General features: G+C 38.7%; 3 protein-coding genes across 3 annotated transcripts; 1 reads left to right on the top strand and 2 right to left on the bottom strand.

The window, feature by feature from the left end:
* Positions 1–1,024: 1,024 nt before the first annotated feature.
* Positions 1,025–3,786, bottom strand: LOC133881951 (pollen-specific leucine-rich repeat extensin-like protein 3). Its single transcript, XM_062321027.1, has one exon. The coding sequence runs from the start codon at positions 3,784–3,786 to the stop codon at positions 1,108–1,110; it is 2,679 nt and encodes an 892-aa protein (XP_062177011.1). The 3' UTR covers positions 1,025–1,107.
* A 1,327-nt stretch (positions 3,787–5,113) lies between these two features.
* On the bottom strand, positions 5,114–6,681 carry LOC133882635 (CCG-binding protein 1). The gene is made up of 3 exons (XM_062321841.1): positions 6,310–6,681; positions 6,013–6,086; positions 5,114–5,708 (listed from the first exon to the last, which is right to left on the bottom strand). Exons 1-3 carry the CDS (start codon positions 6,533–6,535, stop codon positions 5,394–5,396), a joined length of 615 nt encoding a protein of 204 aa, XP_062177825.1. The 5' UTR covers positions 6,536–6,681; the 3' UTR covers positions 5,114–5,393.
* A 2,303-nt stretch (positions 6,682–8,984) lies between these two features.
* Positions 8,985–21,390, top strand: LOC133881495 (uncharacterized). Its single transcript, XM_062320433.1, has 15 exons — positions 8,985–9,384; positions 10,138–10,540; positions 10,686–10,863; positions 10,955–11,094; positions 11,426–12,308; positions 12,483–12,583; positions 12,782–12,926; positions 13,013–13,081; positions 13,225–13,270; positions 17,023–17,486; positions 17,670–17,749; positions 18,817–18,952; positions 19,472–19,664; positions 20,638–20,720; positions 20,822–21,390. Exons 1-15 carry the CDS (start codon positions 9,285–9,287, stop codon positions 20,951–20,953), a joined length of 3,153 nt encoding a protein of 1,050 aa, XP_062176417.1. The 5' UTR covers positions 8,985–9,284; the 3' UTR covers positions 20,954–21,390.
* Positions 21,391–25,174: the final 3,784 nt, after the last annotated feature.

Raw genomic sequence — 25,174 nt, 5'->3', positions numbered from 1 at the left:
ATATATATATATATATATATATATATATATATATATATATATATATATATATTATATTTGACACGTTCAAATTCTGGTGAAAATGGCCGAAATCTGGCCATTTGTGCCGGATTCCGACGATCTTTGCCGGAATCTGGCACAAAACGGCCTGATCCCGGCCGAACTAGCTGGAGATCCGGCCAATATCCCGGCTAGATGGCTGGAGATCCGGCCGGATTGGCCTGAGATCCAGCCAGAATGACCGGATCTGTCCAAGATCTAGGCCAAATGGCTAGGGATTCGGCCTGTATCCCGGCTAGATAGCCGGAGATCCGGCCACTCCAGTTGGATTCGGCCAGAGTGGCTGGAATCTGGCACAATACTACCGGAATCCGGCGACGGTTGCAGGATGTCGTCAGATTCCGGCACCGACCGGTGTCGAGATCTGGCTTGTCGGAATTCGATGATAGTCAACTGGTTGAATGTAAAGGTCGATTGCGTTGTTTAAAAGAAAGTCGACTGCGTCTACCATCTACGGAAAACGATTTACAAATCATTTTCCTAAATTTATTAAGCATTTTTGGTCAAACGGAAATAATTTTTTAGTTGACCATTATTTTCGCCTCTACCAAACATTGAAAAATACCGAAATCATTTTACGCCTAAACAAACGGAGTATTAATGTTATTAGATCTAATTATATTATATCAATACTCAATACTTAATATTATTATCTGACGTTGATTTAACCCCTCACACCCCTATGTATATATTCCAACATTTTTTTTTTTCATTACTACAATATTTTTCTAATCGTTACTCATAAAACAATGATAACTTTACAATTTGGTAATATTAGTATATATATAATCATATTGATGAGCCGCAATCTTACTTTTGTAGGCTAAATAAAGGATAATGGCAATTTAAATAGAATCATCTAAATACACACATTTACATCAAAGTAAAGAAAACAAGAAAGAGATGAGGGTGGAAAGAAAAACAAATGGAAGCTCAAATTACCATTCATTGATTGAGAAGCTCAGCTTACAAAGTGAGTGTACGTGGCGTTCTGAAACTATAAATGGAATGCAAAACAAGGCAAAGGTGTTAATGGTATTAAGCTACTCAGTAGCCTGGGAACATTGGTGGAGGAGGCGACGAGTAATGGAACCCAAAGGTTGGAGGGAGGGCAATGTCAGGAGGAGGAGGATAAGCATTTGGTGGTGGTGGTGGCGGTGGAGAGTGGACTGGTCGTGGTGGGGATCGGACAGGTGGTGGTGGTGGAGAGTGAACAGGAGGTGGTGGGGAGTGGATAAGTGGCGGAGGAGAGTAGACTGGTGGCGGTGGAGAGTGGATTGGTTGTGGTGGGGATTGGACAGGTGGTGGCGGTGGAGAGTGAACAGGAGGTGGTGGGGAGTGGACAGGTGGTGGGGGAGAGTAAATTGGTGGCGGTGGAGAGTGGATTGGTCGTGGTGGAGATTGGACAGGTGGTGGTGGCGGTGAGTGAGCGGGAGGTGGTGGGGGAGAGTAAATTGGTGGCGGTGGAGAGTGGATAGGTCGTGGTGGAGATTGGACAGGTGGTGGTGGTGGTGAGTGAGCGGGAGGTGGTGGGGGAGAGTAAATTGGTGGTGGTGGAGAGTGGACAGGTGGTGGTGGTGGTGAGTGAGCGGGAGGTGGTGGGGAGTGGAAAGGTGGTGGTGGTGGCGGTGGGGAGTGGACTGGTGGCAGTGGAGAGTGAACAGGAGGTGGTGGGGAGTGGACCGGTGGCGGTGGAGAGTGAACAGGAGTCGGTGGGGAGTGGACCGGTGGCGGTGGGGAGTGGACTGGAGGTGGTGGGGAGTATACTGGGGGTAGGGGTGGTGGTGGTGAGTAAACAGGTGGCGGCAACGGCGAATGGATTGGCGGTGGAGGAGAGTGAACGGGTGGTGGTGGTGGTGGTGGTGAGTACACAGGCGGTGGGGGAGATTGAACTGGTGGCGGAGGTGATTGCACTGGCTTAGGAGATGGTGCAGGTGGCTTAACTGTTGGTGGTGGTGGTGGAAGAGTGTGATGTGGCGGTGGAGGTGAGTGAACCATTCCAACAGGTGATCTTGCACTTGGGTCGTCCGGTGTGGGTGCTGGTGCTGGAGATGGCTCAGGAACCTCAATCGGTTGCGGAGCTGGAGATGGTTTAGGAGGACTTGAAGGGGTGGAAGTGGGCGTCGGGGCTTCAATTGGGGTTTCAACCATCGGAGGGGTTGCCACCGGTGATGGAGACACTGACACCGGGGGCTCCGGCTTTGGGTTTGGTGGGGTAGACTGAGACGGCGATGGAGTGGGCACGGCCGGAGAAGGAGGTGGTTGGGGCTGCGGGGGCTGCGGAGCTGGAGATGGTTTAGGAGGACTTGAAGGGGTGGAAGTGGGCGTCGGGGCTTCAATTGGGGTTTCAACCACTGGAGGGGTTGCCACCGGTGATGGAGACACTGACACCGGGGGCTCTGGCTTTGGGTTTGGAGGGGTAGACAGAGACGGTGATGGAGTAGGCACGGCTGGAGAAGGAGATGGTTGGGGCTGCGGGGGCTGCGGCTTCGGAGTTGAAGGCGGTGTCTTGGGTGGAGAATTTGAAGAGGAGCTACCACAGTTCTTGCTGCAATCCACAGGTCGAGTCACCACAGGGGAGCATGTCCTGGTTGACTTTTGATTCGGCCTGCCGGGTAGACAATTGCTTGTGTCATTGAACACCGTGTGCGCCCTTGGAGATGGCACACATGCTTGAGCCTCTCCATTGAAGTAGTTATAAGCGAAGGTGAAGTTCAACAAGTTAGGCAACTTGCAAACATTCTCAGGCACAAATCCAGTTAGCTTGTTGTGTGAAATGTCCAATTCCTCAACCTTCAGTAGCCCTGAAAGGCTCTTGGGCAAGAACCCAACGAACCCGTTAGAGCTGGCATCAAACACTGTCACGCTGCCAAGCAATCCAAGTTCTGGTGGGAAGCAACCGCTAAGGTTGTTGCCAATGAAAAGGATCTCATTCAAGGTGTTGGTCATGTTGCCAATGGTGCGGGGGATGCAACCGGAGAACTTGTTGTTTGCGAAGGTCACAACAGAAGCTGTGGATTTGCCTATTGTGTCGGGGATGGTGGACGTGAACCGGTTGTTGTTCAAGAACACCGCATCGAGCTCCTTCTCAAAGAGTTTCGGAGGCAATTCCCCTTCAAAATCATTGTACCTCAGATCGAGGTATTTCAGGCTCTGCCATGTGAGGACGACTGTTGGGAAGGAACCAACGAAGCGGTTGTTGCTGGCATCAAACTCGTACATAAGTTCGAGCTTTGACAAGGTCTTTGGGATGATTCCACAGAACCTGTTAGAGTTGATGTGGAAGAGTGCAACATCGGTCAAAAGCCCCAACTCAGCCGGAAGGTATCCAGCAATGTCAGCATGGTTAAGATCAACGCCAGCGACAACGCTCAATTTGGGATCGTCAAGGGCTGGAGCGCAAAAGATCCCATTATAAGCACACACATTAGCACCTGCCCAATTGCCTGTGGTGTTCAAAGGGTCAGAATAGATAGCATGTTTCAATGCGTGGAGCGCAATATAAGCTCTTCGGAGCCTTTCATTGGCGAAAGTCACGCTAAGGCCGATCTCAAAATCGAAGTCGTGGGGAAGATCTTCTTTGCCCCGGAGCGTCAAGAGCTGGCGGCGCGCAATGAGGGATGCTTCAGCATCTGACAAAGCAAAAGAGAAGGTTGACAAAGAAGAGAAGATAAAGGAGAAGAAGAGAAAGCAGCCCAAGGCCTGCTTTGTTACAGGGTTAGCCATTACCGACCACCTTGGTAGGCCCAAGGCTGCTTATAGGAAGGCAAGGGGGACTTGAAGAAGGGATGGTGTTATATGGTGGGTGAGGAGGGCTGTCGATCGACAGCAATTGAGAGGCTGTGGAAACTGGCCTCTAGTTTTAGCACCGGAATGTGTGGCTGCTCTTTCAGACACCCACAAAATTTGGAGGTACCTCTAATTTCTGAATCACAAATATAGAAAGGTGTTGCTTGGATTATGGCGTGCATGCCTTTATGAAACAAGAAAAACATAGCTCTAAACTGCCAATTGACCAAGTCTTACTTTAACCAACTGCTTGCCAAATTGGCATTTCAAAATTAGGATATCAATTTTTGAGGTACAAGGTCTAAGAGTGTTTTTATTTTGAAGGTATATAACCAACAAGTATGCTTTTACATTTTCAATTTTCCACCGGCATAATCCTCAAACCTAAACGTAATTTCAAGCACAAAAAGTTTGGTCTAACTTTTTCTTTTTTATAGACAGAAACAACCTCTATTCATTTGCTTCTTCCATCGTACCTGCGAGATTACGGTCCTAAGGTTTGAGACATAATTCTTTATTTAGGTCGGTTTGAGTTTGTAGTTTTCTAAACGTGCAATTTAAGAAATAGCAATTTAAAAACGTGATTTTTAAAAAACACAATTAAATATTTAGTAAAATCGCGATTTGACCTTTAAAATTATAAATTTTTTAAAATGCACCTCTTTATGTAAAAATTTTCACATTTTCAAATCGCTGAGATGGCAAAAACTAAGCTGTGTGTAAGATAAAGAAAATCTCGTATTCAAGGTTCACAGATGATAAGTGATCCCTGTTTGCATAAAAATGTGAGAAACTTTTGTGATGCAACTTCCAAATGCCATAATATTGCATTTAGCAAACCATACTTAAAACTGGAAATCGAGTTCCTGGAGCACTTTTGTACGTATAGGAAATGTTTTTGAATCGAACATGTTAACAATGAGGGGTTAGATATGATCATATCAAAGTTGGCTTTCAGGGCTAGTGATGGCCTCGAGTTAATTATTGAATGAGAGATATCATGTTGTCAAACGTATATTGTATTTCCATAAACCTTTTGCTGATCACAGTTTTGCAAGGGCTGATTTGCAGCCCCAACCTCATTGGGCCATTCCAATAGTTTTTCTTCTGGGTTGCAGGTTTACCATTGACGTTTCCTGTTGAAGAGATTATTCGTAGAGCCACATTGCCAGATGACCAAAGCAAAACTCTTTCTTCGTTGGGGATTCTAGCCCAAATGAAAAAAAAAAAAAAAAAAAAAAACCCATACATGGAACAACACTAGTAAAGCAAAGAAATCAAGCTATACTAGGAAATAAGGTTCACGTGCCATTAAGCTCAAATTTGTGGCAAACCATGGCAAAGGAAAAACCTGATTAACACTTCTTACAATAATTTTACAAGAAACTACTCCCATGGTCACAAATCTAAAACCCTCACAAGTCACAACGCACTTTGAAAATCTCATATCTACAACCACTATATCTACAGCTAATTAACCATCTGGAAAGTGGGGCATAAACTCGCTGAAACCCCTCGATCCCCCCCCAAAACACAGAAATTAATCAGTCAGTTTCATGGTCAGGGACGGGGGAATACCATGCAGGGAAGCTACCCTTGGTTCTAAGCAGCCGGGTGAACGGAGAATCAGGCATTCTACCTCGCTCTTCTTCCTCGAGCTCTTCCAGTGATTTCGGCAATCCATCTGGGATTGGACAGGGTCTCTCTCCTCCTTTCTCCACATTTAACGGCTCGGCTAAATTGGACCCATTGTTCTTGTCTTTGCGCATTCCTGCAATGCCGTGTAGGCATCCGATTAAAGTTTTTACGCCCCCTGCTTGAAGAATCAGCCTCTCCACGTCTTCTTTCGGTGACTCCCTCTGATGAAAATTATGATCGAGAAAAATGATCAGCTTCGCATTGATTTTGGAACTCTTATTCTATTTTGTTGCAGTGGAAGTGTGTGAATACGTCGATGGCACAGGTTTAAGTACATATAGACTATAGTGTTAAGGGTCAAGTATTTAGTTCTTCACTTTCTTTTTAAGCAACAATTCCACTCACAGACAGTTATAATATTATATATAGCACAAAGATTCATAGTTATCCTCTGTTTTATCAGACATGCGGTTTTTTTGATCTTAAGATTCTTAGAAGAATCAGATAGCTGAAAAACAAACTTACTTCAAGATCTTTGAGTTCAAAGTATGCTCTCCAACAGCTATACGATTCATCTCCTTCCACCGTAGAACAATAATCTGAAACAACAAGCACAGGCATGCAAATCATCACCAGAATCACTAATATAAAATAACCCAGGAAAAGAAAAAGAAAGAAAGAAAGAAAGAAAAAAAAAAACCCACCAAATTCACAAAATATTGCACGAGTTCATCACGAAATCCAAGAAAAAAGTACTATTTACAACAAATATCGGCTTACGCATACAAAAAGCATCAAGAACTTTGAGATATTGGAGAATACCTGAGAGCTCGTTCTTTGACTTTTCGATCAAGGAGGGCTCTTTGACGAACCGTTGGGACTTGGATCGGCTAAAGGGCTCGAGTTTCGGAATATAAGGGTGGCCTCTCGAAGAGCAACTTATGGTGGAAGCAAATCTTGGCGTGGATGATCGGTTGCGGTGAAGATCTTTGGCTTCGAGGAACAGAGGAGAAGAGCAAGAACGGAGAAGGGCGGACTTTATCATCATATCCAAGCACACACCGATTGCAGTATCTCACGGATCACACCCACAAATACTAGAATTGACAGCTTTACGAGGAAGATACAGTTATGTACCAAAAGATCAGGGCACGACTGGCAAAGTGGATAAGTATTAGATATTTTAGTGGATCAGAAAATTATTTGTCCCGATCTAAAAGAATTCGAGCTTCGTAGAAGTAGGTGATTACATAGCTCAATTTTTATTTAATAATGTAAATTTTATAAGTAATTTTTTTATATATAATAATGTAAATCTTATAAGTAATTTTTTATATAGATAGTTTGACAACTTAATTTTTATTTAATTATTTAAATTTTATAAATAATTTTTTATAATTATTTATTCAAATTCTCTTAAATTTAAACAAATAATTATCCGCATCTTAATTTTATTTTATTATTCATTCGTGTAACGATACTTCTACAGTATTTGTGACTCTCAAGGACGACGGGCGCATCATGAACGTTGGTGTGTCGTTCTTCTAGTAAATGACAGTCGTGAAAACGACGGGTTAATCATGAACGCTGGTTTTGGAGCAGAAAAATGCGGCACAGTGTCGGAGTCTGTGGGCTGGAAAAGGATAAGTGTTCTCGGGAACCTTACTAGAGTTTATTGCAGTTTTTTATATTTGGAGCGCCCATCGTTTTCTAATGCTTTATCTTTTCAGACCCAAAAAAATAAAAGAAAAAAGAAAGCTAGATTAATATAATATAATATTATAATTACAGGAGAGCTACATTTCCCCTTTTTTTTTTTCAAAAGAAAAAAGCAAAAGGACAGGGACGGATTTATGGGGCGGATAGGCGATGGCCTCCTCTTAATTTTAAAAGAGAAAATAAAAATTATTTAAAAAAATTATAAAACAAAAAATAAAAATTTAGCCTACTCGTAATAATAATTTTTTTTAACCCTTGTCCATAAAAAGTTCTCGACTCCGTCACTGCAAAAGGGGCACCAGAGTGGCTACTTTTTGTTTCGGCCTTTTTCACTAAATGGGCTATATATCTGAGAGTGGCTACTTGTGGGCTTTCTTTGTTGCAATTGTATCTTCTGTGTCTTTTTGTTTCGGTCTTTTTCACTAAATGGGCTATATATCTTATTTTTTATGGTGCATGGGTAATCCACAAAACCTGTAATGGACCGTACAAGCCTCCAAGGGAATGAGCCCGGCCAGTCCGCTGCAAATAATCACGTGCCTTTTTCTACAATTACTAAAGAAAACAAAACAAATCACGTGCCTTTTCCCGACCCGCCAGTTTAGACTCATTCGTACACCTGACTTGGCTGAATTAACCACTGCATCAATATATTAACGTGGCCACCTTGGCCACGTGCTGACCTCTCCTCCTTCCATTGTTCCAACCAATCAGCTATAATCTGCCAACCGCAGGTAAATTATTTGGTCGAGGTTGCTTAATCAAAAAGATAAACAGCAACATAAAATAAGATTAAGATCCAAGTGTTATCCTTTCCATATTCGTATCCTTATAGATTAAGACTTAAATCCATGTTATTCAAGACGTTTGTTTATTGATTTTTTTTTTCTTGATGTTTAATTGATTCTAACCTCCAAATTATCCACACAATGATAACTGCTTAAAAAATAAAAGAAATATTTAGAATAATATAATTTTTATTATAATCTTTTTATAAATCAGTACGATAATTCACATAAATCGACACGTTAGTTATAATTAAATTTAATTGTTGAATAAAAATTTGTAATAAAAACTTTGTGCCTAATAACACGGGAAAAACAATCTCCAGCAAAAAATGAAAAAAAGTTCACTTTGATACACGACTCATTTGTCATCAAGCTAGAAAATTCAAAAGTCGACTCTTTTGTTTTTTTTTTTAGAGGAAAAATAACAAATTCAAAAGTCGCCTTTGCCATCTTTCTAATGAATCATTGATGCAAATATGTGACCTATTATTTCTTGTGAGTACTAAGAACGCAGTGGTTAATGCAGTAGAACAATTTTCTTTTCCTTTTTTTTTTTATTTTTTTTTTTATTTTTTATAAGTCAGTAGAACAATTTTCTTGTTTCTTCTTTTTGACAAGTAAGATCTGTTTGGGTCTGCAATTTCAAAAACTACGATTTAAAAATAACGATTTTAAAATGTGCGATTTAAAAAAAATAATTTTTAAAAACGTGGTTTGACATTTAAAATTACAACTTAGCCTTTTAAAATATTGTATTTTTAAAAAAACACCACATTGTCTGCGATTTGAATAAACACTTTTCTACGTGTTCAAATTATAATTTTTTAAAAATGTAATTTTTAAACGATTTATTTTCTGTAATTTAATTTAAAATCACTTTTTTTTTTTTTTTTTTTTTTTTGTTTTAACGAAATCGAAGCAATTTTAATTTTTATTTTTTAAGAGTTCGAGAAGCAAATTACCTCCTTTTCTTTGGACGCTGAGGTGGCAAAAACGCATTCTCTCTCTCTCTCTCTCTCTCTCTCTCTCTCCTCCGACGTAGTCCGACTGATGAGAAAGAAAGTGAAACAGCTGAAGGACGACAAATTTCAGGTATACTTTCTTTGTTGCTCGGGAATTTATTTGCCGAAAGTGTCTAGGATCGACCAAAACCCTCGCGGGCGTCCCTGATTGATTTTGATGCTGACGATTGGGATTGCACGGTTGGCGCAAATTCAATTCTTTGATTTGGGGACGGAATTCGTTTGCGCTAGTGATTCAGAGTAGCATTTTGGCTAGGGTTTCGAGAGAATGAAGGCGATGGAGACCATACAGGATCTAATTGAAGAGGCTAAGCTTCGAACTGTTTGGTGGGCGCTGTGTATCTTCGCTGTTTCCTACTTCTTAACGCGTAAGTATTTGAATTTTGGGCTTAGAATTATTTGTGTAGCTTCTGGGGTATACAATCCCGAATTAGACACTGTAGTCTCTTTTTTGGTGGTTCTATAATGATTTTTGTGATTGAGTTTGCTCTGCGGGTATCAAATACTGCAAAGCTTTGTATAATAACTCCGAATCGATCTGGCTATGTGTGCTTTTTATTTGATTTTAAATTTATTTTACCACTTTATGATTTGAATCAAGAACTAGTAGATAACCCTCTGTTGGGTTACTGATATATTGGTGGAAATGGAAAGGAAACGATAAATTAGCTGCTGTGTTTTTTTTTTTTTTTTTTTTTGAAATGTGAAAAACTAAATTCAGCTAAGCCAAATGCTTATTTAGGCTCAGTAGGACTTTTTCGTTTCTTGGGTCCTAACTAGTGATACATATGGGACTTGTTTATTTTCTTAAATGGAGGTTTGTGATCACTGTAGCTCGATCACTGTGCTTGTCATGAGAATGGTCACAGCTTTCACTGACAAGTGGTAGGCTGCCGTGAGTCTCTGGGGTCCTTGATTTGGATGCATTTTGAGGTTTCAACTTGGTCGCACTGGAACAGCTGCAGCACCACCAATGAGAGTTGCTTTTCTGATGTTACTAGTGATATTTTTCTGGCTCTATCATCTTGACAATGTAGATATTAAACTGGACATATAACTTGCATTTCTTCCACCTTTGATGTAGTGTATGTCTGCTATCAACTCTTTCTTTTTCATTGCAGATACAAGTAAATCAATGTGGATGAATATACCCATATCAATTCTGTTTGTTTCTGCACTACGCATTCTTTTTAATGAGGCAGAGTTCCGTTGGAAGGTTCGATCAGTTCGTCCACGAACATATTTATCTCATTTGGAGAAGAAACAGTTGTCATTGAATGATTCACGCGTTTCTACTATGCCGCCTCCACCAAAATGGAAAAGAAAAGTTGATTCTCCTATTGTTGAGGCTGCAATGAGCGATTTTATTGATAAAATATTGAAGGATTTTGTAGTGAATTTGTGGTATTCAGAAATTACGCCAGACAGAGAGTTCCCTGAGCAGATCCGTGCAATAATAATGGATGCCCTTGGTGAAATCTCAGGAAGGGTTAAAGAGTTAAACCTTGTTGACTTGCTAACAAGGTATTATTTTTAATATATATATATATATATATTTTGCTTTCCTCTTCTGGTACAAGAAAAGAATCTTAGTCAATAGGAAGCTTTTCAGCGGACAATATAGCTGGATACTTGAATGTCAGAATTAAAAGACCGCCTAATGTTTCAGGGATATAGTTGATTTAATAGGGGATAACTTGGACCTCTTCAGAAGAAACCAAGCTGCTATAGGTGTTGAAGTTATGGCAACACTGTCTTCTGAGGAGAGAGATGATAGACTGAAACACCATCTTATGGCTTCTAAGGAGCTGCATCCTGCATTGATATCTCCTGAGAGTGAGTACAAGGTGTGAGTGGAGTGTTCTTATGTAAATATGTTTTTCTTTTCAATTTTATCTTTTGAATCCACTTGATGCTTTTTTTATATATTTGTCACAGATTCTTCAACGGCTAATAAGTGGGGTGTTAGCTGTGGTACTCAAACGACAAGAAGCTCAATCTCCCTTGATTCGATCTATTGCTCGAGAACTTGTAACTTGCTTGGTTATTCAACCAGTTATGAATTTTGCAAGCCCTGGGTATGTTTCTTGAATGATTCCTTCAGTATTTTACAGTATTCATCCCAAAAAAATTGGAAAAAAATGCAGTAGCAATTTGTCGCTTCTAAGTATTGTTTGTCTTAAAACCTTTTGGTTCTGTAAACTGATTTCAGTGTAATGTTATTTACATACTTTTAAAAATATAGGGACGATTTTAGACTTGCCACTGCTTGTGTAGAATACTTACTTTCCTTAGTATATAAATGATCCTTTCATATGTGTATGTGTGTGCTGATATGTAAAATATTCTATTACTTTCTCCTTCAATGGAGCATCTGATCCACTTTGATCAATCATTCTCTGGTATCAGATCCATCAATGAGTTGGTCGAATACATTTTGCTTGCTGCTAAAGATGACAGCCTTAAAGGGGTAGGCAGTTATCAGTCGACTAATGTGGCGGCTCATCCCAATGATCATCCTCTCACTGGAGGGGGTGTATGCAATGATGATCCTAACTCGAGGAAATATTCTTCTTCTAAGCAAGGGACTGATATTACAGTGGCTAAAACTGACCATCAGAGAGAAACATCCTTGGATTATAGCACAGAAGAGTCTATGAAATACCGGTCTGCTGATTGGGCACGACACCTGGAGGCAGCGACCCAGAGAAGAACTGAAGTTCTTACTCCTGAAAATCTTGAGAACCTGTGGACAAAAGGAAGAAATTATAAAAAGAAAGAGCACAAGAATATTAAAGCAGGTTTTCAAGATCATATAGTAAAGGGTTCTGGAATAGTAAGTGTTGTATCTAGTAAAGATCTGGGGAAGGAAATGTTAACCAACAAGCCTGAAATATCCATAGGAACAGATGGGATAGCTGTAAAGCAGCTAACGCATGCACAAAGTATTGATAATCTATTAAGTGTTTTAAACAAAACTGGGAAACAGTTCCCTCAGGATCATAACAAGGAATTGAGTTTTGGGGGAGGGCGTCTCGTTGACGAATTGGAGCATACTACTAGTCTTGCAACTGATGGAAATAAAAGTCAGCTTAAGAGATCCAATAGCACTTCTGCTTTGATAGCCCAACCTGGTACAGAAAAGAAATTTACAGAAGAGCGTGGAAAGCCCATTATTTTAGAGTTCTATAGCCCCAATTTTGGCAGGCGTAGTGGAGAGCATAGTGGTAGGAGTGCTTCAGATGTGGTGCTTCAAAGCGAGGCACAGCAAGCTCCTAAGCTCAGGTGCCGGGTGAGCATTCTTTTGCTGTAATTATCACGGGATAGTACAAATTTGTAATATGAGCTGCTAGTAGAATCATTATGAAATGGAGGATATAAATTAGAACACTTTCTGGACTTTGCTATACAAATGCTTGCTCCCAGTTTAAGTTGATCATTGCATTGCCTACTTATGTCTCTACAGGTTATGGGAGCATATTTTGAGAAAATTGGGTCAAAATCCTTTGCAGTTTATTCAATTGCAGTGACAGATGCAGAAAATAGGACTTGGTTTGTGAAAAGAAGGTTTCTTTCTCATCTGTGTCATAATTATAACATAGTTCCTACATTATGTTCTTATGTTCAGCGTATTCAAACTGCTTACTTTTAGTTGCAAAGAAAGTTCATAGAGTTTCAAGATCGTCATCACTCCATCTGGATCTGGATCTGGATTTTCTTTTGGTTTTAATCTTTCTTTTAACTTAATATTTTTATGGCCTGCAGATACAGGAATTTTGAGCGATTGCATCGACATCTTAAAGACATTCCTAATTATACGTTACATTTGCCTCCTAAAAGGATATTCTCATCAAGCACAGAGGACGCTTTTGTTCATCAGCGCTGCATTCAGCTTGATAAATATCTACAAGTATTATGTAGCCCCTGCTGTATTGTTTTTATAAGAATTCTCTTTTGTACATGATCCTGTTGCTCTAATTTTATTGTCTTTCCCAGGATCTCTTGTCAATAGCTAATGTTGCCGAACAACATGAAGTGTGGGATTTTTTGAGTGCTTCCTCGAAGGTGGGCATCGCCTTGAAATTCATTGCACCAAATTTAGATGAGCATCCTATTGTTGTTTAATCTTATCTTATCTTATCTTATTTATTCTCTGGGGTTAGCCAATAGATTTCTGAACCTGTTAAACAACTTTTCTTTTGTTGAAGAATTACTCTTTTGGAAAATCTTCCTCAGTTATGAGAACCTTGGCAGGTATGTGGTTTTTCTTCTTGGCTTTTGGATTACCCTAGCTATTTCTATGTTTAGGTTGTAACTATTTTTGTATGTGGTGATGTGCAAGTTAGTATACTTATGTTCAATATCTGTTAAATCTTTGAAATTGCTTGTTGGTTTGTCATACAACTTGATTGGGTTTTTATACAAGTCGGTCGACTACTGATGGATACCCTTGTCGGTTTTGGGAAATTGGATTTTAGTTCTATCAACTTCACCTTATGGTACAATATAAGTAATCATTGTCAATAAAAATATATATACTGGCAGTGGTTGTCTTGCCAATCATGTAATTAGGAACTCCGGACAGAGTTTTGTGAATCATCTAATTAAAGACTCTGAGCTGACAGTTTGGCAATATGAGCACCAATCTGTCTTTCCCGTCCTTTTTTTTTTGGGTGGGATAAATAGACAGCTTGTCATTACTAAAAGTGGAGGAAATAGCATGAACCCAAGGGTACAGTTTGTATACAAAAGGGAAATGCTAGGTTTTCCAAATTTTCCCCCAAAAATTTGGTTTCAAAATGATGTGTCACCATCCCATCACCTTATGCCTCTATTTACTAAAACAATAGATTACATGTGATGGTGACACATCATTTTGGAACCAAACTTTTTGGGGAAATTTTGAGAAACCTAGCATTTCTCCTAAAAAATTAAATCTTAAAAATGAACTGGCAGCCAAGATAATAATGATTTAATGTACGACATGCTACACTACCCCTTTCTCCCTATTTTTCATTTTCCAACGTCATTTTAAAAAGATGGACAGTTTTCCATCTAGTTGTAAAAGTGGCCATTCCTTATGGTTATTTGTCTTCATTTTTTTGAGTTTTAATGTGGTGATTAGTTTGTTTGTTCACTCAAAAAATTTTATTTCCTTTCAGACTTTGCTTTTTCTGGAAGGAGAATATTTGCTGCCTCTGCATATGTTTGCAGATGAATTACATAGTTTTTTCCTGGATTGTGTATCAAACATCTCATCAGAGAGTGAAGCAGATTATTTGTTCAAAAGTGTCCTATTCTTTCTGTTTCTGGCCATTTGCTTGAGGGCGAGCTCTTGTGTGAACATGGGCTTTTCCTTTTTCATTTTCTCGGTACATATTTAATGGAAAGAAAGGAAGGACCATGATACTCCATCTTCAAATTCTTTTTTTTATACGTAAGAGATCAAATTTATTAGAAGAGCGTAAGGCGCCTCTTGGTACACTGGAAGTATACAAGGAAAACACCTAACTAGAAATAGAAAAGTGAGAGAGAAAGTCAGAAAAAGAAATAAACAAAGGATGGACATAAGCCGAAGTCCAACAATACAAAGAATGATAGAACAAAGAAAGAGTCTCTTCCAAGGTTCTTTCCAAGTCTTCAAAACTTCTATTGTTTCTTTCCCACCAAAGGCACTAGAAGATACAAATATGTGCCATTTTCCAAACAATAGCACTCCTTGATCTGCCAGATGACCACCAACATGCAAGCAAGTGAATAACCCGTCTAGGCATAACCCAAGACACACCGAAACGGCTAAAGAGAGAATTCCACACAACAGAAGCCACGTCGCAGTGGAGAAGGAGATGATCCACAGTTTCCTCGGTCTTCTTACACATGCAGTAACGGTTGATCACAATAACATGCCATTTCCTAAGGTTGTCTTAGGTGAGGATCTTACCAAGAGCCACAATCCACACAAAGAAAGCAGCCCTAGGAGGAGCTTGAGTACGCCAAACACTTTTCCAGGGAAAGCGTCTGCCACCAGCGCTAGTTAAGGAGTAAAAGGACTTGACTTTGAAAACTTCTTTTTTGAAGGGGACCCACCACAAACTGTCTTTATTGTCTCTGTTTACTTTAACTGAATGTAGCAATTGGAAGAAAGAGGCAAAGACATCCACCTCCCAATCGTGAGCCTCCCTGATGAAGCTCACATTTCACTGGAATGAGTCACCCAACCGCTCTAGATTATCCGCAACAACGGCGTCCTTAAGGCGAGCAATGTCAAATAAAGTTGGAAAGGCTACTTTGAGGGCTATGTCACCACATCACAAATCATGCCAAAAACTGATCTTGGAGCCATCCCCCACGACGAATCTAGTGTAATGAGAGAACGAATCCCAGCCTTTCCTGATGTTTTTCCATACCCCTACCCCTACCCCAAAGGCTCTTGTCGGCTTGAGAGAGCACCAACCACCCCTTAGGCTGCCATATTTAGAATCCACCACGACTCTCCACCATGCATCTCGCTCAGACCCATAACGCCATAGCCATTTGCCTAGAAGAGCACGATTGAAAGTCTTCAAGTTTCTGAAACCCAAACCTCCCTCAGAGATCGGAGAGCAAACCTTGTCCCATCTGACCAAGTGATACTTGAATTCTTCGCCTATCCCACCCCAAAGAAAGTCTCTTTGAAGCTTCTCTATACGGTTAGCCACGAGTAGGAATGGGAAAAATAGACATGAAATACGTAGGGAGGTTGGAGAGTGTACTCTTGAAGAGGGTAACCCTAGCACCCTAGGACAAATACAACTTTTGCCAACTGGCCAAACGGCGCTCCATCTTAACCGCAATATCATCCCAAATGGATGTAGCCTTGTGGCGTGTCCCAAGGGGCATGCCAAGATACTTCAAGGGCAGAGAGGAAGTCCCGCAACCCAAGATAGAAGCCAACTCGGCAACATTGTCCACATTGCCAACAGGAACCAAGAGAGATTTAGCCAAATTGACCTTTAAACCAAAGATAGCTTCAAAGCAAACTAGTAGTACACGCAGGAAACGAAGATGGTCAGGATTAGCATCACAAAAGACCAATATGTCATCTGCAAACAACAAATGAGAGATGTTGATCACAGGAGGCCTAGAACCCACCGAAAAGCATGAGAGTCGACCACTATCAACAGCACCAGAGAGCATTTTGCTCAAAGCCTCCATGACAACAATGAACAGGAGGGGCGAAAGAGGATCATCCTGTCTCAGCCCTCTAGAACTATTGAAGAAGCCAGCTGACGAACCATTAACCAAAACCGAGTGGCACGCCGATGAGATGCAATGGGAAATTCAAGAGACCCATTTATCCCCGAAGCCGCATCTTTTTAGCATGTACAATAAGAACTTCCAGTTGACGTGGTCGAAAGCCTTCGTAATATCTAGTTTGCAAAGAACCTCTGGGATACCAGACTTGATACGGCTATCCAAGCATTCACTGGCTATGAGGACCGAGTCCAAAATATGTCTACCTTTGACAAAAGCATTCTATGGCTCTGAAATAATCTTCTCCAAAACACGGCTCATTCTATTAGAGAGAACTTTAGCAATGATCTTATAAATACCACTCACCAGGCTGATAGGCCGAAAGTTTGCGAGATCGGTTGCCCTAGGGGATTTGGGGATTAAAGCAATGAAAGAGGCGTTGAGGCTTTTCACAAATTTGTTATGAGCATGAAAATCTGTGAAGACGCCCATGATATCCGATTTGATCACATCCCAGCAGTCTTGGAAAAAAGCCAAGGGAAAGCCATCAAAGCCATGAGCCTTGTCTCGGTTCATAGATTTCAATTTTTATTTTTTTTTCAAAAACCTTACATGGATCATTTCTGTGATTGTTGATTATGCTAATTGTTTGTGTTATGAACTTATGAGCTATATTGATTGAGCTGATCTATTTGGACACTGATCATTTTTCCTTTGCTTACCATTTCCTCCTACATTTTACTTTTATTGGTAACTTTGAAAAATTTAAACAGTCAATGTGGATGATGCGGTGGATGATATTGTGCGCCAGTTCAAAGGGGTTTCAGATGGCTTAATGCGTAAAGTTGTTGGTCCATTACCCACTTATGAAGCTTCTTCTTCAACATCCACCCGGAACTTGTCCTGGAATGTAGATGAGATCAATAAACATCTATCAAGTAATAATATTATGGGAACTGCGAATAGCTTTTCTGATTATGAAGAAGGTGACAAGGATGAAAATCATGGCCATGAGGAAGTCAATAGCGGAAACGCTAATGGGTGGCATTCAGACAATGAATTGAACTCTAAGAGTTTTCCACCACGGGTAGTCAAACATGGCGAAGACCCTAGGAACTTAGGTTCCGAGAAGAGGCATGAAGTGGTAAAATCTGGGATACACCAGGGTGGATTTCCAGCTGCAAATCTCCCATTATTCTCAGATCATTTGGAGGACCCTGTTGGAATGCCACCTGAGGTATCACGAGTTTAGCCGAGTTCATTTTCTTTTGCATTTTATGGGTAACCTTTGGCTGTCAAGAGACCTTGTGTATCCCATAATGGCTATCTTAGTTGATGTAGCTAGCTAATTTTCCCATTGTTGTGCGTCTTTGGTTTATGTTGAAATTCTATAGTTGTTTATGGTTGGATTTTCTTGCAGTGGACTCCGCCTAATGTAAGTGTTCCTCTGTTGAATCTAGTTGATAAGATATTTCAGCTCAACAGAAGAGGCTGGCTGAGGTGAGCTATATTGTGTCTTAATTCAGAAATTTTGAAAAGCAGTCATTGCTATGGAGTCATGTTTATGTGTTGTATCAATGTATCAATGCCTTGTCTTCCAGTTTGCCCTTTTTTTATTAAAAAAAAAAATCTTTTATGTGACATTTCTCTTTCTGAGATAGTGAATTTGTTTAACGTAAGGTTTGCTTAAGCTCTATAGTAAGTTGATGTTTCTGGGATTGTGTGTAGCGGATGGCATAAAGTGTTCTCTCTTTCTTTTATTTCAATGTTCTGTCTTGCCTGAATTATTCATTAGTTATTCTATGCCTGAATGCTATGCCTTTTTTTTTTTTTTTGTGTGTGTGTGTGAAGTTTGTTTTTTCATTTTGGTTCCTACATTTTTCATTTAGATCTCTTTCTGTATTGTTGTGATCACCTTTAGCATTTGATTTATATCTTGAGCATCTTCTCTCTTGGGCATGATTCAGTTGGTGTGAAGGCTGTGTTTCAAGCTTGGCATGGTTTTCAATTATGAGTTTTTGCCCTGATCTTTTCTTGCTACTTGACGTGCCCTTCTGTTTTTCAATTTTGGGAGTGAGTTTTCGTTTCCTCTATGTCTATTTACATGTGTGCCCCCGTATTTACTTATCTAAAAAAAAAAGTGTGCCCCATATGCCCGGACATTGATTTAGATGTAGCCCTATTGACATTAGGCGATTCTCCATTAATTTTCAACTTTTTTTTTTCACCCTGATAAGTATTTTCAAATGACTCTTTTCTTTCATACTTTGATTATTTTAGAGATTGATGGCTCGTTTGGTTCTTTCTTGTTTTTTCAAGATTTGATATTTGTTCCTGAAAAAATCTTTCATCTTGCTCCCTGCATACCATTTTGTTGTTCCATTTTATGCATATGAAGAATCATCTATAGCTTATAAGTTTTCTTATTTCTATCATTTAGGCCTTCATGCAATTTCGGGTCTTTTGGACTGATGTAATTGTATTAAACATGATAACATGTAATGATGCTATAACTTGTTTGATTACTGTAACTGATTGGTCCCTAATACTTATTTCTGTTGATGCAGAAGACAGGCCTTTTGGATATCAAAACAAATATTACAGTTAATAATGGAAGATGCAATTGATGACTGGCTCTTGAGGCAGATTCATTGGCTCCGGAGAGATGATGTTATTGCTCAAGGGATTCGCTGGGTTCAAGATGTAAGGATTCAACCAATCATAACTATCATCAATTTTCTGGAATGATTTTTACAACTCACTGTTTTGGATCTGCATCTGTAAATGATGCATGTCATGCTTTACATGAGTACCGCCGAATCCTGGTTAAATAACTATTCTTACACTTGAAAAAAAAAAAAACTATTCTTATGGTATCTATATTGTTTGCCATGTGCCTCCTTTTCTCTTTTAGAGCTGAAATTAGATTGCCCTCAAGTTTGTTCAAACATGGGAATAAATGGTTACTGTTAAATTATCATTTATCCTAAAAGTTTAAGCTAATAAGAAGAGGTAAATTTAATCATTTAAATTAATATTCTAACAATTACATGTAGTCCTGCTTGACATTGCATGTTCTAAGTTGTATGGTGATCTTAAATTTATGTGTGCCTTCCCAAAATTATTTGTTATGGTAAAATGCTTTCTCGCAATTGGATGGACACACTTTAGAAATATGAAAGAGCCATATTCAAATCTATTGATAATATGTATTTCGTTCAGGTTCTTTGGCCTGATGGCACATTCTTCCTTAGACTAAGGAACACTCAGAGTAATGACGATGATACTGAACCTAATCAAAAACCTTTTCAAACTACAAGTCAATTTGGTGGCGATAAGATCTCCACATTGGTGTCTTTTGAACAACAGCTTGAGGCTGCTCGCAGAGCAAGTGATGTCAAGAAAATGCTATTTGGTGAGTAATGCTCTCTTTTAAGATTTTAATTTTTATTCTTTTGGGGTCATTCGGTTGTGAAATTTTACATTTTCTCTTGAGACTTGTGGTCAATTTCTTTGGAGATGGTTTCCGTAGTTTGTTGGGCAATGATTATTTCTCTTTTTTGGGTACGTTTTACCTTTGTTTTGATATAGTTTTTCTGTGTGCATTTTTTATATTCTGGGTTTCTCAATAGCAATCTGACTGTTTTCTACTAGAGATGTCCTTTCAGACTATTCTTGGTTGATGAGACCAAGTAATCTAAATGAATAGAGTTTACTAGGGGAAATATTTGATTGTGCAATTTTCAGACTATTTTACTAGGGGTCTCTTAGTATGAATAGAGTTTCAAAACCTGAGTTGTAGAATTTCAAAGCCCCCTTTTCCTTTGTATTGCTTTGCGAACAAAAAAAACTTGCGGCTTATACTTTATGAGAAGTTAACGTTTCTTTGTAGCATTATATTTAATTGCTTATTTTACTTAGAAAAAAAAAATTATTGCTTATTTTATAGATACTTTTTCCCGTCGGGTCATTTGGACGTCTTCTACTAGAAAATTTAATTCACCAGCCATCGCATGGCAATGTATCATCAAGAGGGCTCAGAGTCAGGAATCTTGTGTCTTTTTCTTGTGCTATATGCTTGATCTACGTGATCTCTAGGAGGTGGACCAATTATGTTTGTCAGTCTTAGCCCATACTAAAAGCCCTCCCTTGCCCTAGCACCCTCGCGGCGTCCGAGCAAAATTTGGGTACTGCACTGGTTAAAAGGTAAAGACTTTCATGGGGATCCCAAGATCTAACATTACAGGATATGATATCATGTTGGAGGACTATAATCCTGAGAGTTTCAAATATTAGGAAACAGGAAAACTACTCTTAGGAAGCTTGAACTTGAACAGACTAACATGACCTGAGTAATAGGATGACATTAACCTCCACTGTTTTTTCAGATGGAGCTCCAACGGCCTTAGTCAGCTTGATTGGGCATAATCAGTACAGGCGTTGTGCGAGAGACATTTATTATTTCACTCAGGTTAAGCCTTATTTATCCCTTCTCGGTGCTGATTTATTTCCATAATTTTGTTATCTTTGTTTGTTTCCAAGAAGTTGAATATGGTTTGTTATATATTGCAGTCTTCTATCTGTGTGAAGCAACTTGGATATGGTATATTAGAACTATTACTCATATCAGTTTTCCCCGAGCTGCGGACTCTTGTTGTTGATGTTCATGAGAAGATGAGTACTCCACAATCACAATCTGTATAGGATGTTTGTCGAGTACATTTTTCCCTAACCTTGTGAGAGCGTCTGGTTATCTTCCCTGTGATCATAAGCCGAGAATACTGAGATCCTCTCCAAGGTTCGCAAGATCACATATTAAGTTTCCTGTTACAGATTCAATGGCTTTGCATATAGTATTCATATTATCAGCAAACTGAAGCCACGCATGTTCAAATATTCCGGAAGTTTTTTTCTTCCTGGGAATGTGGGAAGTAGCCTCGACTCGCATTTCAACTGTAAAAAAGCATAGAATTGGTGTGTGTATAGAAATCATCTTGTGTATACCTTCTGCTAACTCGAGCCATTCCTATTTGACAGGAATTTTGTATTGTTGCATACTCTGAGAAACAAGTCAGTGATATTCTTTGTTCATTTGCCATTTTTATAGGTTTAATTGTTTAAAACATTAGTGGTTACTCAAAGATTTGGTTAATACTTGTATCTACAAAATCATCAAAATATAATTTCCTTACAATTGTGATTATGATACGTGCACCTACAAAAGCATCAAATTCAGGATGGTGATCTATTAGTTTTCCTTAAAAATGAAAAGTAGGGAAAGGGAAGGGGGGCAAGAAAAAGAGTACAAGTTAATGCTCCGTTTGTTTCGGCGTAAAATAATTTTTGGAAAATAATTTCGACATTTTACGGTGTTTGGTATGGGCGAAAATAATGGTCAACTATTTTTAGTTTAATCGTAAAAATTTCTTTAATTTTTGAAAAATGATTTACGTTTTTTAAAATCGTAAATTGTTTTCCAAAAGTAAACTCTTTGTCTTTACACGTATGTTTGATATCTAATTGTCAGAATTCAACAATTGTTGGTCGTCGGAATTTAGGCGGGGCGGAGTCCGGCAACATCCAATCGCCGTAAACCTGTCGGTGCCGCAATCTGGTGAGATCCAGCCACCGTCACCGGATGTCGGCAAACCAAATTCTGGCAAAAACTGGTCGGAATATTGCCGGATTTCGACCATGGTCAAAAGCCGGCCGAATCTGGCCAAAATGGTCAGGATCTTGCAGGATCCGACCATTGATCTGGCTAGATGTGGCCAAAACGACCGGAATCTGGCTGGATTCGGAAGAGTCCGGTTGGAATCCGACCAAACTTGCCGGCTGAAATCTGGCAACGGCGATCAGACGTTGCCTGATTCCTGCGGCATTTGCCAAACTCTGATTTTTACATTTCGTAATTTTTTCGTGCGAGCCAAATTCGAAAATATTTTACGACGGAAATCATTTTAAGTCGAAACAAACGGAGCATAAAAAATAAAAAATAAAAAATAAAAAAGACAAAAAGAAAAAAGAAAAAAGGGAAAAAAAAATAGAAAAGAAAAGAAAGAGAAAATTGTTAAATTGGTCAATGTGGTTTGATTTTGTAATAAATAAATCTGTGGTTTAAAAATGAGTTTATAAATTCATTTCTTATGTCTTCGTAACAAAAGTTTAACCATTTTACCCTCAATAATATATATATATACAAATGGTCCAATGGGAGCAAGAATTTCCAGGAGTTCCCTCTCTTTTCTTTTTTTTATTTCTTTTCTTATTCCCTTCCATCATTCCTTAAGTCCCATAGGTCTGATCCTATAGAATCTGGCCCATTTTCTCGTTGAGCAAAATGTATGAAATAAATCAGATTGATTTTTAAATCACAAGTACTATGTGAAATCTTCGGGTTTTTTTCTCTTTCTCTATCCTTATCCCGCAGGTACAACATTTGAATCAATAGAAAACCTTTTCTTTTGTATATGTATAAATAGATATTATTACATTCAAATTCCTTCCCGATATCTCCTAAGCAAAATCCTGAATTGAATCCTATATATATAAATAAAAAAAAAAAAAAAGAAAAGAAAAAAAGTGAAGAAAATTGATTAGGGGTAGTCGACCATCCCCGTAAACTAACTACGTAGGGTGCTCAAACTATCCTTAGAGTTGACTATTGGGGAGGGGTGAACCATCCTAAGGGCATGACTACTCCAAGGGCCTATTGAGTGGTTAAGCCACTCTGGAACAAATTTCTTTCTCTTTATTTCTTTATAATTTTTTAATTTGAGCGTAAAATTGTAATTTTATAAAGGCTTTGTTGGAAAAATAGTTTGAATTTGTATAGATCATTTTGTTACAGCGATCATACCACAAGGTTTTATAAGCTCATTTGAAACTACAAAAAATTATTTGTTATAAGGTCAAATTACAAGTTTTAAATTTCTTGTTCGACTGAAGGCAGCATAGCAAGGAATGGAAATTGGTGGAAGGAAATATTTTTAATGGGTGTAACTGTTCTATTTTCTCTATGCTTAACGAATCGAAATGCAATGGATATATTTTGAGTAATGCTTATTAGAGGATATCCACAGCAGCAAGTCACTGCAGCAACCACTCCTCACCACTGCTGCCCAGATCAGATCAGAAGACCACACCATACTCAACCCATAACTCCATGTTTTCAACCTTTAGTTTATCTCTTTGTACTCTGGTCTTTATCCTTTTGTTCAATCTATATATTAGACTATTTTGTAATCAGAACATTAAGTGTAATCAGTAACAATGTAGTCCTTTGTTTAGAAAAATAAAAAGATGGAGATGGATGTTTGTAATGGAAGAGGGAGAGAACACGAAGGTAAACAAAGGACTACATTGTTACTGATTACACTTAATGTTCTGATTACAAAATAGTCTAATATATAGACTGAACAAAAGGATAAAGACCAGAGTACAAAGAGATAAACTAAAGGTTGAAAACATGGAGTTATGGGTTGAGTATGGCGTGGTCTTCTGATCTGATCTGGGCAGCATGGAGAGGAATGGTTGCTGCAGTGGAGTGGTTGTTGCAGTGACTTGCTATGGTGACTTGCTGCTATGGATATCCTCTAATAATGCTAGATACTATAATTCTATCAAACATTCATCTAATAATGTTCTCAATTAACCCTTAGATTAATCATTGTTAAATAAAAAATTATCTAATAATTAGTTGCGAGTAGGGCTGGGTATCAATTAAATCGATAACTGTAGTGATATTTTCTCCCACTGAACTGCCACAACTAGTTAATCAATCGACTTTATATGACGATCACAATTTCTGACTATTTAGGTTAAGTTAGTTATATGTCCGTCGGTTAATCGATTAATCAGTAGCTTTTTGGGCCTAAATGGTTAGTTTTTGGGCTAAACAAGTATGCTAAGGTTTAAAACGACGTCGATCCATTTCAAATATTAATATTTAAAAAAAGTTCGGTTGAATTGGTTTGGTTAGCCGCCTAAAAAAAATCTCTACTGCCTACCTTATTGAACTGACATCCAAACATTAGTTTTATTTCGTATATGGCCTACTGGCCGTCAGAAGTCAACAGCGGTGAGGCATTCTATTCACTCCGAATCAAGAGTCTCACGTCAACATTATTAAATAAATATTAAATAAAATTTAGTATACAGCATTTCTCATATATTTCTCTTTGGCCAGCTAAGATGTGGTGTAACATATACGAGACTTGTTGCATGAAAACAAGTGAGAATGTGAAAACTTAAGCATGAATTTGGTAAAAAAAAAAAAAAAAAAGTTCCTTATTTATTTATTAATTACTTATAAAATCCATCTTTCCATTGTCTCCGTTCTCACAACGCGTTTTATTCTTTTGAATAATAGCAAGTCTCTTTGTTTCAATACGACTTAAATTGAAGGAGAGTGTAATATAATTGACGATTATCACACAATCTCTTTGCATGTTTGAAAGTCACAAAATTTGTTTTTTTTTTTTTTAAAAAAAAAAAAAATTAATGTTAATCTGCCTATAAAATTGGTGGAGTATTAAGTTATTATTATTAATAGCTCATAACCTGCGCAATGCGCGGGATTATTAATTATAATTTAATTTTGAAACTTAAAAAAAATCTCTATTGCACATAAAAAACATTGCATGAATATATAAATCACATAAAAGTTTACTAATTTTTTTTTTTTTTTTTTTTTATGAATTAAGACCTTTATAGAACAAACTCAACAATACAGAAAGTCACTCCAGCTACCTGGACTCACGTTTCCTAAACCAGGAAACACACTAACTATAGAATACAAAACCAGCTAAACAACAACCATTACAAGGCCAAGCGACCGGACAGCAACTGTCACGCCCCCGTTTTGGGATATAAGGGAAACGTGAGTTTGAGTACTAAAATCATATAAATGGAAGCGTGCATTTA

The sequence above is a fragment of the Alnus glutinosa genome, chromosome 11 (assembly GCF_958979055.1).
Source record: "Alnus glutinosa chromosome 11, dhAlnGlut1.1, whole genome shotgun sequence".
Lineage (NCBI taxonomy): Eukaryota > Viridiplantae > Streptophyta > Magnoliopsida > Fagales > Betulaceae > Alnus > Alnus glutinosa.
Note: the sequence above shows the minus strand (reverse complement) of the source record. Positions and strands in the feature narration are given on the sequence as shown.

What these genes read in the sequence shown, in the direction of transcription:
- LOC133881951 (XM_062321027.1), bottom strand. Translation starts at nt 3,786, where the DNA reads ATGGCTAACCCTGTAACAAAGCAGGCCTTGGGCTGCTTTCTCTTCTTC.
- LOC133882635 (XM_062321841.1), bottom strand. Translation starts at nt 6,535, where the DNA reads ATGATGATAAAGTCCGCCCTTCTCCGTTCTTGCTCTTCTCCTCTGTTC. An exon ending in GTCAAAGAACGAGCTCTCAG is followed by an intron (nt 6,087 to 6,309) that starts GTATTCTCCAAT and finishes TTGTTGTTTCAG; the next exon opens with ATTATTGTTCTACGGTGGAA. An exon ending in TTGAACTCAAAGATCTTGAA is followed by an intron (nt 5,709 to 6,012) that starts GTAAGTTTGTTT and finishes AATTTTCATCAG; the next exon opens with AGGGAGTCACCGAAAGAAGA.
- LOC133881495 (XM_062320433.1), top strand. Translation starts at nt 9,285, where the DNA reads ATGAAGGCGATGGAGACCATACAGGATCTAATTGAAGAGGCTAAGCTT. An exon ending in TGTTTCCTACTTCTTAACGC is followed by an intron (nt 9,385 to 10,137) that starts GTAAGTATTTGA and finishes TTTTCATTGCAG; the next exon opens with ATACAAGTAAATCAATGTGG. An exon ending in ATGAATTTTGCAAGCCCTGG is followed by an intron (nt 11,095 to 11,425) that starts GTATGTTTCTTG and finishes CTCTGGTATCAG; the next exon opens with ATCCATCAATGAGTTGGTCG.